Source organism: Lacerta agilis, chromosome 17 (genome assembly GCF_009819535.1).
Source record: "Lacerta agilis isolate rLacAgi1 chromosome 17, rLacAgi1.pri, whole genome shotgun sequence".
Lineage (NCBI taxonomy): Eukaryota > Metazoa > Chordata > Lepidosauria > Squamata > Lacertidae > Lacerta > Lacerta agilis.
In genome coordinates, this window is record NC_046328.1 from 31,711,289 (window position 1) to 31,723,715 (window position 12,427).

General features: G+C 47.1%; 1 protein-coding gene across 1 annotated transcript; it reads right to left on the reverse strand.

The window, feature by feature from the left end:
* Positions 1-995: 995 nt before the first annotated feature.
* FLAD1 (flavin adenine dinucleotide synthetase 1) lies at positions 996-12,071 on the reverse strand. The gene is made up of 7 exons (XM_033135786.1): positions 11,799-12,071; positions 8,900-9,659; positions 6,221-6,368; positions 5,334-5,432; positions 4,783-4,972; positions 2,685-2,758; positions 996-1,413 (listed from the first exon to the last, which is right to left on the reverse strand). The coding sequence occupies exons 1-7, from the start codon at positions 11,967-11,969 to the stop codon at positions 1,278-1,280; spliced, it is 1,578 nt and encodes a 525-aa protein (XP_032991677.1). The 5' UTR covers positions 11,970-12,071; the 3' UTR covers positions 996-1,277.
* Positions 12,072-12,427: the final 356 nt, after the last annotated feature.

Genomic DNA, 12,427 nt, shown 5'->3' on the forward strand with positions numbered 1-12,427 from the left:
TGCGGGAAGCCGTGACTATTTAATGTGAGATCCTATTGCTTTAAAAGTATAGTAGCAGATGGGGCCTTTGGTTCCAGCACTTAGCACAGGAATGGGGAACCAGCAGCCCCTTCAGATGTTGCCAGACTCCCAAGTCCTATCAGCTCCAGCCAGCATGGGTGTGGGAATACGTTTTGTGGACTTCCCGCACTTTGCCGCAGCACGGAAGGCAAAGAGATCTGGCTAAGGTTTGCTGCCTGGATCACTCCGCGCTTACAGTAAAGCGCGCCAGGAAGCTTTAAAGTAACGGCCGAAAGCAGTTTCCCGCCCGGAAACACAGCCAAATGCAATGTTGTGATTGGTTTATGTTAATGTTATGACGCTGTTCAGTTTATCAATAAATGGCCCCTGCTCTCTGTAGCGGTGTGTAGAGTGCGCGAGACAAGCCAAGAGAGAACAACCGTGCGAGACAAGCAAGAGAGAAACCAAGCCGCACAGAGTAGTAGTCGGGAGAGCGCAACTCCACCATTGACTGCAGTCTCTTAGTCTTTTATTTCTTTACTTTATTTGGCCGCTTTCTTATTTTTGGCCACACTTTCTGCTGTTCTTTTCGCTGCCTATCCTTTCCTCTTTGGAACCTTAAACCTTCGTAACGACCTTCGTAACTCCAGAGAAACCTTCAGAACTCCAAACAACTTCTCACGACCTTCAGCTTCATAACCAGCGGACCCAATCATAACCAGTGGGAGCAGGTGCTCTGGGAATTACTGGTTATGCCAGAAGTTGGTTATCCCCACACATGGGCAATGGTTGGGGCTGATGGGAGCTGTGGTTCAGCAACCTCAGGATGGCGCCGGGCTCCCTGCCCCTGATATGGCAAATTTGGGGGTGTGGGAAGGTCAAAGAAAGGATTTGAGTGCTACTCTTTGGCACCATCGGACCCTGCAGAGCCCCTCTCTCACTCCACCTTGCCTGCACCCCACTGTTAAAACACACAGCAGAACATAACCCAAAGAGGCAACTGAAGAACTAATTTATTTCCAGCGTCTACTGTCCCCTCACATGATGGACGGAATGGTGCTTACAGCCAACTGTCACAAGGACAGGGCTGGCCGATCATGTTGTCAGTGTGAGAGCAGCTCCTTGGTGGCCCAGCGGTGGTGGCGGCACCGACGCCATTTTGCCTCAGCTGCAGCAGGCCTGGCCCAAGCCTTAACCACGCTAGGCTTCGGGCCTTGTCAGCTCTCCAGCACTGGCCAGCGGTTGCCGGGGCAACGAGCATCAGGCCTAGCCAGGCTTCAGTGGCGGGAGTTGCGCTCGTCCTCTTCGTTTTCTAGCTCATAGGCCGGCCGGTAACATTCCTGCCCTGCGGCGTTCGTATAGCGCAGGGCCGGATTCTTCTGTGTGTTACTCATGCTCCCAAGCGAAGTGTAGCTGTCAAGAGGAATTGGGGTGGGGGAGAGAGACAGGTGGGATTTAAGCCACAGCAAGTAAACTTCAGTTATTACCCTCAGGGGTGCTTCATCTCCAATGTGCCTTACAGCATTTATTTACATTTATTCCCTTGCACAAAATGGTAACAAACCACTTGATTGTAAATAATAATAATAATAATAATAATAATAATAATAATAATTACAACAACAACAACAAGTGAAGTGGTTTACGAAAAGAATGAAACAATGAGGTAAGAAGAGTGGAAAGCAACTATTTATAACATTCAAAAGTTAACTGAAAGCAACAATAAGCTGAACAAAAACAAAAACCAGATTAAAATGCATGTCCAGCAAAGGTGCCTGCCTGATGTCAATAGGCAGGGTGTTCCGAAGTGTAGGTGCTGCCACACTAAAAGATTGATTTCTTACAAACGCGGAACGAGGATTATGTAGCACCCCTAATGGTGCCGGTTCTGCAAATCGGAGCGGTTCGGGTGGGCGTATATGAAGGTAAGATGATTTCAGCAGTAAATCGGTCCCAAGCTGTTAAGGGCTTTATATGCTAATAGTAACGCCTTGAATTTGTAGCAGTTCTCTGAGCAGAGGTGCTACGTGGTGAAAGGATCTCGCTCCTGTCAGCAATTTGTGCCACAGCATCCTGCTCTAGCTGCAGTTTCCAGATTAAGCTGCATTCCTGGATCTATTACACCCAGACCTTGGCTCCCAAATCACCCAGCTGTGGTGGAGTTAATATGTTGGTATTGCTATATTATTAGTATTATTATTATTGACTCTTGAGAGTCCCATGGACTGCAAGAAGATCAAACCTATCCATTCTGAAGGAAATCAGCCCTGAGTGCTCCCTGGAAGGACAGATCCTGAAGTTGAGGCTCCAGTACTTTGGCCACCTCATGAGAAGAGAAGACTCCCTAGAAAAGACCCTGATGTTGGGAAAGATGGAGGACACAAGGAGAAGGAGATGACAGAGGATGAGATGGTTGGACAGTGTTCTCAAAGCAACTAGCATGAGTTTGGCCAAACTGCGGGAGGTGTGCCTGGCGTGCTCTGGTCCATGGGGTCACGAAGAGTCGGACACAACTGAGCGACTGAACAACAACAACTGCATTGTGAAATCGCATTGAGATGCGGTTAATAAAATTATTATTATTATTATTATTATTATTATTATTATTATTATTATTAGTGTTCAACGACTAAACAACAACAACAACAAACAATTATTATTATTAATTCTCCATCTATTCTTACCCCTTATCATAAAGAATGCAGTATGGGATGTAGAGCGTGCGAAGGAACTTCCATATATCCCGGTATGTCCAGTCCTGGGGAAAGGAGAGCAACATAATCAGGAGGGCTGACCGTCCTTCAAACTCCTCTATTCTAGGAAGTTATGCAGCAAATGAAGGTAAGTCTAGACCAGACATGGCCAAACTTGGCCCTCCAGGTATTTTGGCGCTACAACTCCCATCATCCCTAGCTAACAGGACCAGTGGTCAGGGATGGTGGGAATTGTAGTTCCAAAACATCTGGAGGGCCGAGTTTGGCCATGCCTGGTCTAGACCTATATACCTTCCTAGGCACAGAGGATCTGAGGAGGGCCAGAGGCACGTAATGCGGTGTCTAAGAAAGGCAGGAAAAGGGTTTGCACTCAGAAAGGAAAAGAGAAGTCTAACTGGGTGATGTCTCCTCTAGTGAGTAGAATGGATCAGACTGAGCTCCCTCCCCGCATCTGTACAATACATTTAAATCTGTATCCTATCACTTTAAAATGTCATGGCTTCCCCCAAAGACTCCTGGGTACTGTAGTTTGTTAAGGGTGCCATTAGAAGACCCCCATTCACTCCACAATGGATTAATATCCTACAGCCTTTTAAATGTACTTATGGGAGAGGGCGGTATCGTTTTTTTTCTGCTTTAACTATTTAGTTGTGCTTTTATGTTGTATTTTTATCTTGTGAACCCCCCTGAAATCTTTTGATGAAGGCAGGTGCATTAAACCAACCAACCAACCAACCAACCAGTTACAATGAGTTAACAATGGGTTAACAATCAGTCCCTCTTCCCAGGGAACTCTGGGAATTGTAGTTCCATGAGGGGAGTCTCAGCACCTTTAAGAAACTCCAGTTCCCAGGATTCTTTTGGGGAAGCCATGCCTTTCTCGGGGTATATATTTTTTATTAACTTTCAATAATACTATCTAGGAACAGAATAATAAAGTATTCAGCAGCAGGCATGTTTTGTCATTTCTGAGTCAGAGGCAGTTATTGCAAAGGTTGTCGAATGCAATACGGCAATTAACAGCAGATCAAATAACTATTTATCCCCCAAAAGACACCTGACATCCCCCCCCCCAAAAAAAACCCTTTTTTAAAGCAGGCAACACATAGTGCAGTCTCCAGGATAACACTTTAGCAAACCTCTATTACACATGGGAGACAAGGGAGATAAATAAGGCCAGGAAAACAGTTTAAATGACAGGATACGAAAGGATAAAGGTCACCACCAGTGAGCTCAGTGAACAAGAGAGGAATACTAAAAAAGAAATACAGATGTTAAGAGTTCTGGATTTTTACACAGCGCGAAGGAGGCGAATTGTCTTCCTTATTAGCACAACTAATAAAAGAGCAGCAACTTGAAGTAAATTTTCTCTAGCCAGGCCTGCTTCAAGTGGCACGAGAGTGCTTTTAAGTGCAGAGCGCAAATGACATCTGAGATGCAAGATCTGTTTTATAGGGGCTGGAGGGCCAGGATTGGTCGGGTGGGGGGGTGGGGGGTCAGCTGATGGAATTCTCCCGTGAGGCTGGTACTGCAGCCGAGGTGGCGCCCTTGAAGCCCAGAACTCACTGGGTGGCACTCTGGGGGAGCCACGCCATGAGGCCACACTTCCCCCCTTCCACACTCAGACCCTTAGCTGCAATCTCCACCTCCATCATTCAGCTCGGACACTGAGGTCCAGCTCCGAGGGTCTTCTGGCGGTTCCCTCCCTGCGAGAAGCGAGGTTACAGGGAACCAGGCAGAGGGCCTTCTCGGTGGTGGCGCCCGCCCTGTGGAACGCCCTCTCACCAGATGTCAAAGAAATAAACAACTGTCTGACTTTTAGAAGACACCTGAAGGCAGCCCTGTTTAGGGAAGTTTTTAATGTTTGATGTTTTATTGCATTATTATTATTAATATTTTGTTGGGAACCGCCCAGAGTGGCTGGGGAAACCCAGACAGATGGGTGGGGTATAAATAATAAATTTATCATCATCATCATCATCTCTGCTTAATGGGCGTGATGCCTCTGAGGAACCCCAACAGAACCACCCAGCCCCCTTTGACATGCCACGTTGCCTTTGCTACATACCAGGAGAGGGTTGACCCGCATATATTGGGGCCAATCGGCATCCGTCATGCAGAAGGGCGTCAAGGTGCGTGAGTAAGGGTCCGTGCGACGGGTGCCCATCAACACAGCCTGTAGCTGCGGCTGTTGTGCCTTCAGGTCACCCAGTGCCTGTTTGATGTTCCCGTGGACATTACACATCTGAAGGTTGTACCTGCGGGAGGTGGAAGAGGGAGTCTCACCTGACGCCAACATTTATTTATTTATTTGTGCCGGACAAAGAAGACCTTTTCGTTCGCAACAGATTTAATAACAATGATCACTGAGGACTGGTGCATTTTAGATCTGGGTGGAAACGGCAAGGAGTCCTGCCGGGATGTTGGGGCCTCAGCAAATCCCCCAGAATGCCAGCTGACAGCGCTGTTCCCGTTTCCAAAAAAGTCCTCCAGGCGGTTCTCAAAATGAAACAAACACAAAATACGGGAGTACAACAAACGAAGGTGCCGATTGTTTTGTTTGTTGCCTGTTAAGGGACTTCACACCAGCCTCCCAGGAATGAAAGTACAAGCTCGTACCGCTGGGCTGTGTCTTCGATGAACTCCTCCATCTCGGGAAACGGGGACACGATCCGGATGTAAAGAGCCTGCAGCTTCTCCGACCTCTCCGGAAACCGCCTGGGTGGGAAAGAGAGAACACGGGGACCCTTCATTTCAGCGGGAACTGGTTAAGCTGCCTTATACCAGGTTATTTGTCCATTTAGGCAAGAATTGCCTACTCTGACTGGCAGTGTGGCTCTCCAGGGTTCTCAGGCAGAGAAGGGTCTTCTTCCCTCTTAGCAGGTAACTGGTTTTATTTTTAACTGGAGACGCAGGGGTTGAACCTGGGCCTTCTGCATTCCAAGCATGTGCTGCACCAATGAGCTATGTCTGCCCTGCCACCCCCAGAGCACCCCATTCCTCATGGGGGGCCAGCTTCTGGGAAATCCACAGGCAAGGAAAGGAAAGGAAAGGAAAGGAAAGGAAAGATGCTTTGCCCTTCTCCACTTGCAACTGGCACCCAGGGATAGACTGCTTTGGAATAAGGAGGTTCTCTTTATGTATCCTTGTTAACAGCTGCTGCCTCTGCAGGCAGGAAAATTCATCCTGGACAAGCCCTGATTCTGAGGCCCTCAAAAATGCCACAAATGGGCACCTACCCCTCCTGATTTGTATTTTTGTTTTATATAGTTCTTCCAATAAACAAATCTGAACTGGGGGGGGAAGAGAAAGGAAGAAGAAAAATACAGATAAGCCAGTGATGAGGACTAGAAACTTGTGCTGCCTTTTTAAAAAAATTCCACAAGCTGGGAAACGACTAAGCTGTGCGATTTGTTATGCAATCAGGGCTAGAAAAGGCTTTAAAAAAACAACCCAATCTAGGGAAGCCCTGATGAGAAATACTGAAAGAAGAGGCTGCAAAGTACCTCTGTACAGCAGCATGGAAGAGGTGAAGCAAAGCTGTGCAGTCCTTCCCTCCATTGAATCCGACACAAAGCTTTGACAGGATGTACTTATCCAAAGCTTCCTCAATGGTCCGAATTGCTGCTGCCACCTTCTGGCCAAGAGGGGAACCTATAGAGAGGTAAAAGCAACTAGGGTGAAACAGGGTCTTTAAAATTGATGATGATGATAATAATAATAATAATAATAATAATAATAATAATAATAATAATAATAATAATAATAAACATTATTACTTTTATTTATTACATTTCTATGCCATCTTTTCCTCCAAGGAGCTCAAGGTGGTGTGCATGGTTCTGCCCTACATATTTTATACCATGGGTTGGCAAACTAAGGCCCGGGGGCCGGATCCGGCCCAATCACCTTCTAAATCCGGCCCGCGGATGGTCTGGGAATCAGCATGTTTTTACATGAGTAGAATGTGCCCTTTTATTAAAAACGCATCTCTGGGTTATTTGTGGGGCATAGGAATTCGTTCATTCCCCCCCCCCCAAAAAATGTAATCCGGCCCCCCACATGGTTGGAGGGATGGTGGACCGGCCCCCTGCTGAAAAAGTTTGCCGACCCCTGTTTTATACTCACAACAACCTTATAAGGTAGTTTAAGTTGACGAGACTTGACCATTTAGTGAACTTCAACTTATCATTATTATTATTATTATTATTATTATTATTATTAAATTTCTTTACTGCCCTTCAACGGAAGATCACAGGGCAGTTTACAATATAAAAGCACAACAATACTTACCATAATAACAAACAGAAACAATAGCCCGCCCCCGGTTTAAAAGGCCGTGGGTTGTTTAATGAGCCAAAGACCTGGGGGAAGAGGAACGTTTTTGCTTGGTGTCTAGAATCATAGAATTGCAGAGTTTGAAGGAATCACAAGAGTTATCAAGTCCAAACCCCTGCAACGCAGGAACCTTTCGCCCAGCCTGAAGCTCGAACCCACAACCCTGAGATTAAGGATCTCGTGTTCTATCAGCCAGTTAATGAAGGGGTCAGGCAAGCCTCTCTGGGGAGAGCATTCCACAAATGGGGAGCCACTGCAGAAAAAGGCCCGTTCTCGAGTTGCACCACCCCCTAGACCCACCATGGAGGGGGCACATGAAGAAGGGCCTCAGAGGATGAATGCAGACTCCTGGAGTGTTTTTATGGAGAGAGCTGGTCCTTGTGGTCCTGAGCCATTCAAGGCTTTATAGGTCAAAACCAGGACTTTGAATTGGGCCTGGAAACTACCGTATTTTTTGCTCCATAGGGCGCACCGGACCATAGGGTGCACCTCATTTTTAGAGGAGGAAACAACAACAAAAATATTTTTCTGGTTTTCCTCCTCTAAAAGCCCTGTTTTTTGAGGATCAGCTAAAGGTTTTGCAGCTTTTTTTGCAAAGGGGGAAAAGCAAAGAGGAAAAGCCCCATTTTTATGGGGTTCAACTCACATTTCTGCAGCTTCTAAAGGAAAGGGAGCCTTTTCTACAGTTTCCAGACAGATAATCTAATCAGCCAGTCACATGTCCCTGGGGAAACAAACAACCTCCCTCTGCAGCACATTCAACAATGGAGGGCGGGGCTGAAAGGGAGCCGGGACTCTTATCTCTCTCCCGATCTCTTGCTGATCAGCTGCTGAGCGGGGTCCTTTCAACACCCCCTTTTCTCTTTGTAAAATAAAAAGCATGATCCTCTTTTGGCCCGTGGGCAATTCAGCTCCAGGGACCACCATTCGCTCCATAAGACGCACAAATATTTCCCCTTACTTTTTAGGAGGGAAAAGGTGCGTCTTATGGAGCGAAAAATACGGTAATTTGCAGCCATTGCAGTTGAGCCAAGATTGAGGTTAAATGCTCAAACCATCTTGCCCTTGTAAGCAACCTGGCCACCGAATTCTGCACCAGCTGAAGTTTCCAAACCGTCTTCAGAGGCAGCCCTACATATAATGCATTGCAGTAATCTAACCTAGTGGTTACCAGAACGTAGGCCACAGAAACTGATTCTAGGCATCATCCCTGACCGCTGACCATACTGGCTGGGGGCTAATGGGAGATGGATTCTAGAGAACATCGCCGAACTACAAATCCCATCATCCCTGACCACAGGCCATGTGGAACTGATGGGAGTTGGGGTCCAACAGCACCTACAGGTGAAACTCGAAAAATTAGAATACCGTGGAAAGGTTCATTTCTTTCAGTAATTCAACTTAAAAGGTGAAACTAATATATGAGATAGACTCGTGACATGCAAAGCGAGATATGTCAAGCCTTTGTTTGTTATAATTGTGATGATTATGGCGTACAGCTGATGAGAACCCCAAATTAACAATTTCAACTTTGGGGTTTTCATCAGCTGTGTGCCATAATCATGACAATTATAACAAACAAAGGCTTGACATATCTCGCTTTGCATGTCATGAGTCTATCTCATATATTAAACTCCAGTAGCTAATGAAAACAATTGCTTACATAAATGGACTTTTCCACGATATTCTAATTTTTCGAGTTTCACCTGTACAGGGGACCACAGGTCTCCCCACCTCTGCCTACACCAAGCTGCCTCTCCTTTCAGCCCCTGCACAGTCCCGCATTCTTAACCTCGCGGTCCTCTATCCCCACAGATCCAGCCGTACGGCAGGCGTTATTCCCCTACCGGATTCCGCTAAGGCATACACATCCTGGGCTGCCTGCGAGACGGGATCGGCCACTAGGGGCACCACGATCCCCGGCGGGAGGTGCTTCATCAGGAAGGCGACCGCTTCCTCCAGGTCCTCCTCCGAGTCGGAGTCCAGAGTCAGCTTGACCCGGAAGTAGTTGTTGGCCCAATCCGGGTAAGAGCCCAGGCTCGTGCGACGTCTGAAGTTGGCGTTGGCCCGGTCAAGTATGGGTGCGATGAGGGTCTCTTCGGAGTTGACAAATATCTCCTGCGAGCAGAACTGGGTGTTCTCGTTGCGGAAGAGATGGCCGAGACCGTCCAGCGCTCGCCTCATTAGCGACGGGATGCCTGGGAAGACGTAGACGTTTCGGACGCTGATGAGCGGGTAGGGGAGGCGGCGGCCCGTCTTCTCCTCCTCGCCGTAGTTGAGCAGCGACGACGCGGGGATCCGGGCCAGCTTCATCTCGGGGCAGTCGGCCCCCGTCTTGCCAAAAAACTTCTTCACCAGCTCAACCATCTCTGGGTGGGCAACGACTTTCTCTCCGAAAGCCTGGGCGACTGCCTCGAAGGTCACGTCGTCGTGAGTGGGGCCGATCCCGCCCGAGGTCAGGACGTAGGTGAACTTGCTGGAGAACGACGAGACTTCGTCGGCGATGGCAGCCACGTCGTCAGGAACCACGGAGATCTTGGCCACCTTCACACCCAACGAGCGAAGCCTCTTGCACATGAAGAAGGAATTCGTGTCTTGGGTGTAGCCCTGCCGAAACAAGACAGCCGTCAGTGAGAAGAGGTCTGCTACAAATATTGCCAAATCCTGCATTCTATTACATATGTCACTTAATAATCCACACTGGATTACCGCAGTCCAATCTGCCGTGGGGCTGCCTCTGAGGATGACTCAGGAACTTCAGCTGGTCCAAAACGCAGAGGCCGGATTATTAATTTATTTCATAATATTTGCATACCGCTTGATTGCAGAATACCTCACAGCGTTTTACAAAAAGGAAAGAACAAAAGGATTCTTGGTTAAAAACAAATAAACATATACAGGTGAAACTCGAAAAATTAGAATATTGTGGAAAGGTTCATTTCTTTCAATAATTCAACTCAAAAGGTGAGACTAATATATGAGATAGACTCATGACATGCAAAGCGAGACATGTCAAGCCTTTATTTGTTATAATTGTGATGATTATGGCGTACAGCTGATGAGAACCCCCAAATTAACAATTTCAACTTGGGGGTTTTCATCAGCTGTGCGCCATAATCATCACAATCATAGCAAGCAAAGGCTTGACATATCTCGCTTTGCATGTCATGAGTCTATCTCATATATTAAACTCCAGTAGCTAATGAAAACAATTGCTCACATAAATTAACTTTTCCAAGATATTCTACTTTTTCGAGTTTCACCTGCAGTGGTGAGGGAGTATCTTGTAGCTTTTTTCTGTCCCTTTTTTATTCGGTTTATTTCTTTTATTTCCTGTAGATTAGTTTGTTTTTTTATAGTATTGTGAAAACTTCATTTACCCCCCCCAATAAAACATAAAAGAAATTAAAACCACAAAAACGCCCCCCCCAAAAGTGCATCATATAAATATCTGGGTAGGCTTGTCTAAACAAAAATGTTTTTAGCAGGCGCTGAAAAGGATACAGTGAAGACGCCTGCCCTGTCAATAGGCAGGGGGTTCTAATTTAGCTATTGATTTTGTTCCACTTTGGTTTTTTTATCTTCCGGGTTAAGGAAGGGTCTGCATGCAGATGAAGGTGACAGGTGGTTGATGAAAAACCCTGCGTGAGAGGCAGGGAAGGGAAGATCTCCCAGGGTGGGAGGCTGGAAGAAGGAAGGGAAGCTCCCAGGTGAGAGCTGGAAAGGTCTCACGTCTTCCTTCGAGAGAGGACTTTGCATTCTTCTTTTCCTTCCTTCCTTCCTTCCTTCCTTCCTTCCTTTTCCTTTTAAGTGTGTTATGAAAAGTCTTAATGAAATCTTATAAAAACAAAAGTTCGATTTAGATTACCGGCTGGGGTTCCATGTAGATCATGTAGACTACATTGCATTGCCTCTCGCAGGAAGGAGGAGGATGGGGACAAACCTAGAATCCTGGCTCCACCTATCACTGCCTCTGGGCTCTGCCTACTGTTGCCCTCTCTACCTCCAGCCTCACCAGCCCCCAACGGGCATCACCAGCTGCCACTGCATCTAATGCAGAAAACTGTAGAGAAACAAGAACTCAGGCCACAAGGGTACAATGGTGTAGAACTGGCGATTTAAATGATTCAAGCTTTCCAAGTCTCTTATGGATAGATTTATTTCTTGAAGAACCCTAATTCTAAGCAACTAGTACGCGTTGACCTTAAGACATTAAGACTCTACTGGCTGATGAAGAATCTCCGAAACAGGGCCTTATCCTGGCATATTAACTCAATCTGGCATATAAACTTCAAGGAATAAATCTATCCAGAAGAGGCTTGAAAAGCTTGAATCATTTAAACCAGGCACGTCCAACAGGTAGATCATGATCTACCGGTAGATCACTGGATGTCTGTGGTAGATCACTGGTAGATCACTGGCTCCCCTCAAAGAAGCTCAACATTTTCATCCTGCACCCCCCCAAACGTGGCTTTCCTCCTCCCTAAAAGAAGCTCAACAACTTTGACCTGAACCCCAAAAAGGTGGTAGATCACTCCCTGTTTTTAACTCTGTGAGTAGATCGCAGTATCTTGGGAGCTGGCCACCCCTGAATTTTAAATCATCAGTTCTACACAATTGTACCCTTGTGGCCTGAGTTCTTGTTTCTCTACAATTTTCTGCACTGCTTCTATCAAGAACTCCAACTTCTTTACCCATTGCATCTATGACAAGGGCCATTGCCACTCCTTCTCGCAGCTCACGCACCTTGAGAATCTCGTCCCCGATAACTATGATCCCGGCTGTCACGGTGCCATCCGAGGCTCCTTCACTGGTTCCGGGAGCGGCGGTGCTGCTCTGTGCTGCCATGGCTCGGAGATACTTGCTCTGCCGTCCCGTGTGCAAAATTCCCTGGCACAGCCGGAGGTTCCAGCGCATCACTGCCAGCGCTCAGCAGGGTGCGGGGGGGCCCACATGGCAAAGCGGTGAGGCTGGCACGAACTAAAACTTGGGAACAAGCAAGAAGATCACAAAGCAAGATTCTCTGTTTACCTCTCCTTGCGATGGACCACCCCTTGTAAGACCTCGTACCCAGACGCAAGAGGGGAGACTTGGGCCAGCTCGCTTGGTCACCTGCGTGGGGTTCCTTCTCGCCTATGGCCACCAAGCTATGGCTTAATGTAAAGCTGCCACCAGATTCTATGAAACAGCTCTGATTTAGAATTAATAAACAGTGAGAATGAGCACTGAAATGTCCACAGGGCAGGAGCGATGGTTATGGCTGTGTACACATTAAGGCACATTCAAAGCACATTCTGTCCCTTCTGGGTACTGTAGTTTTCTTCCTCCGCCCCAGCAACCCTTAAAAAACTACAGTGTCCAGAATTCTTTGCAGG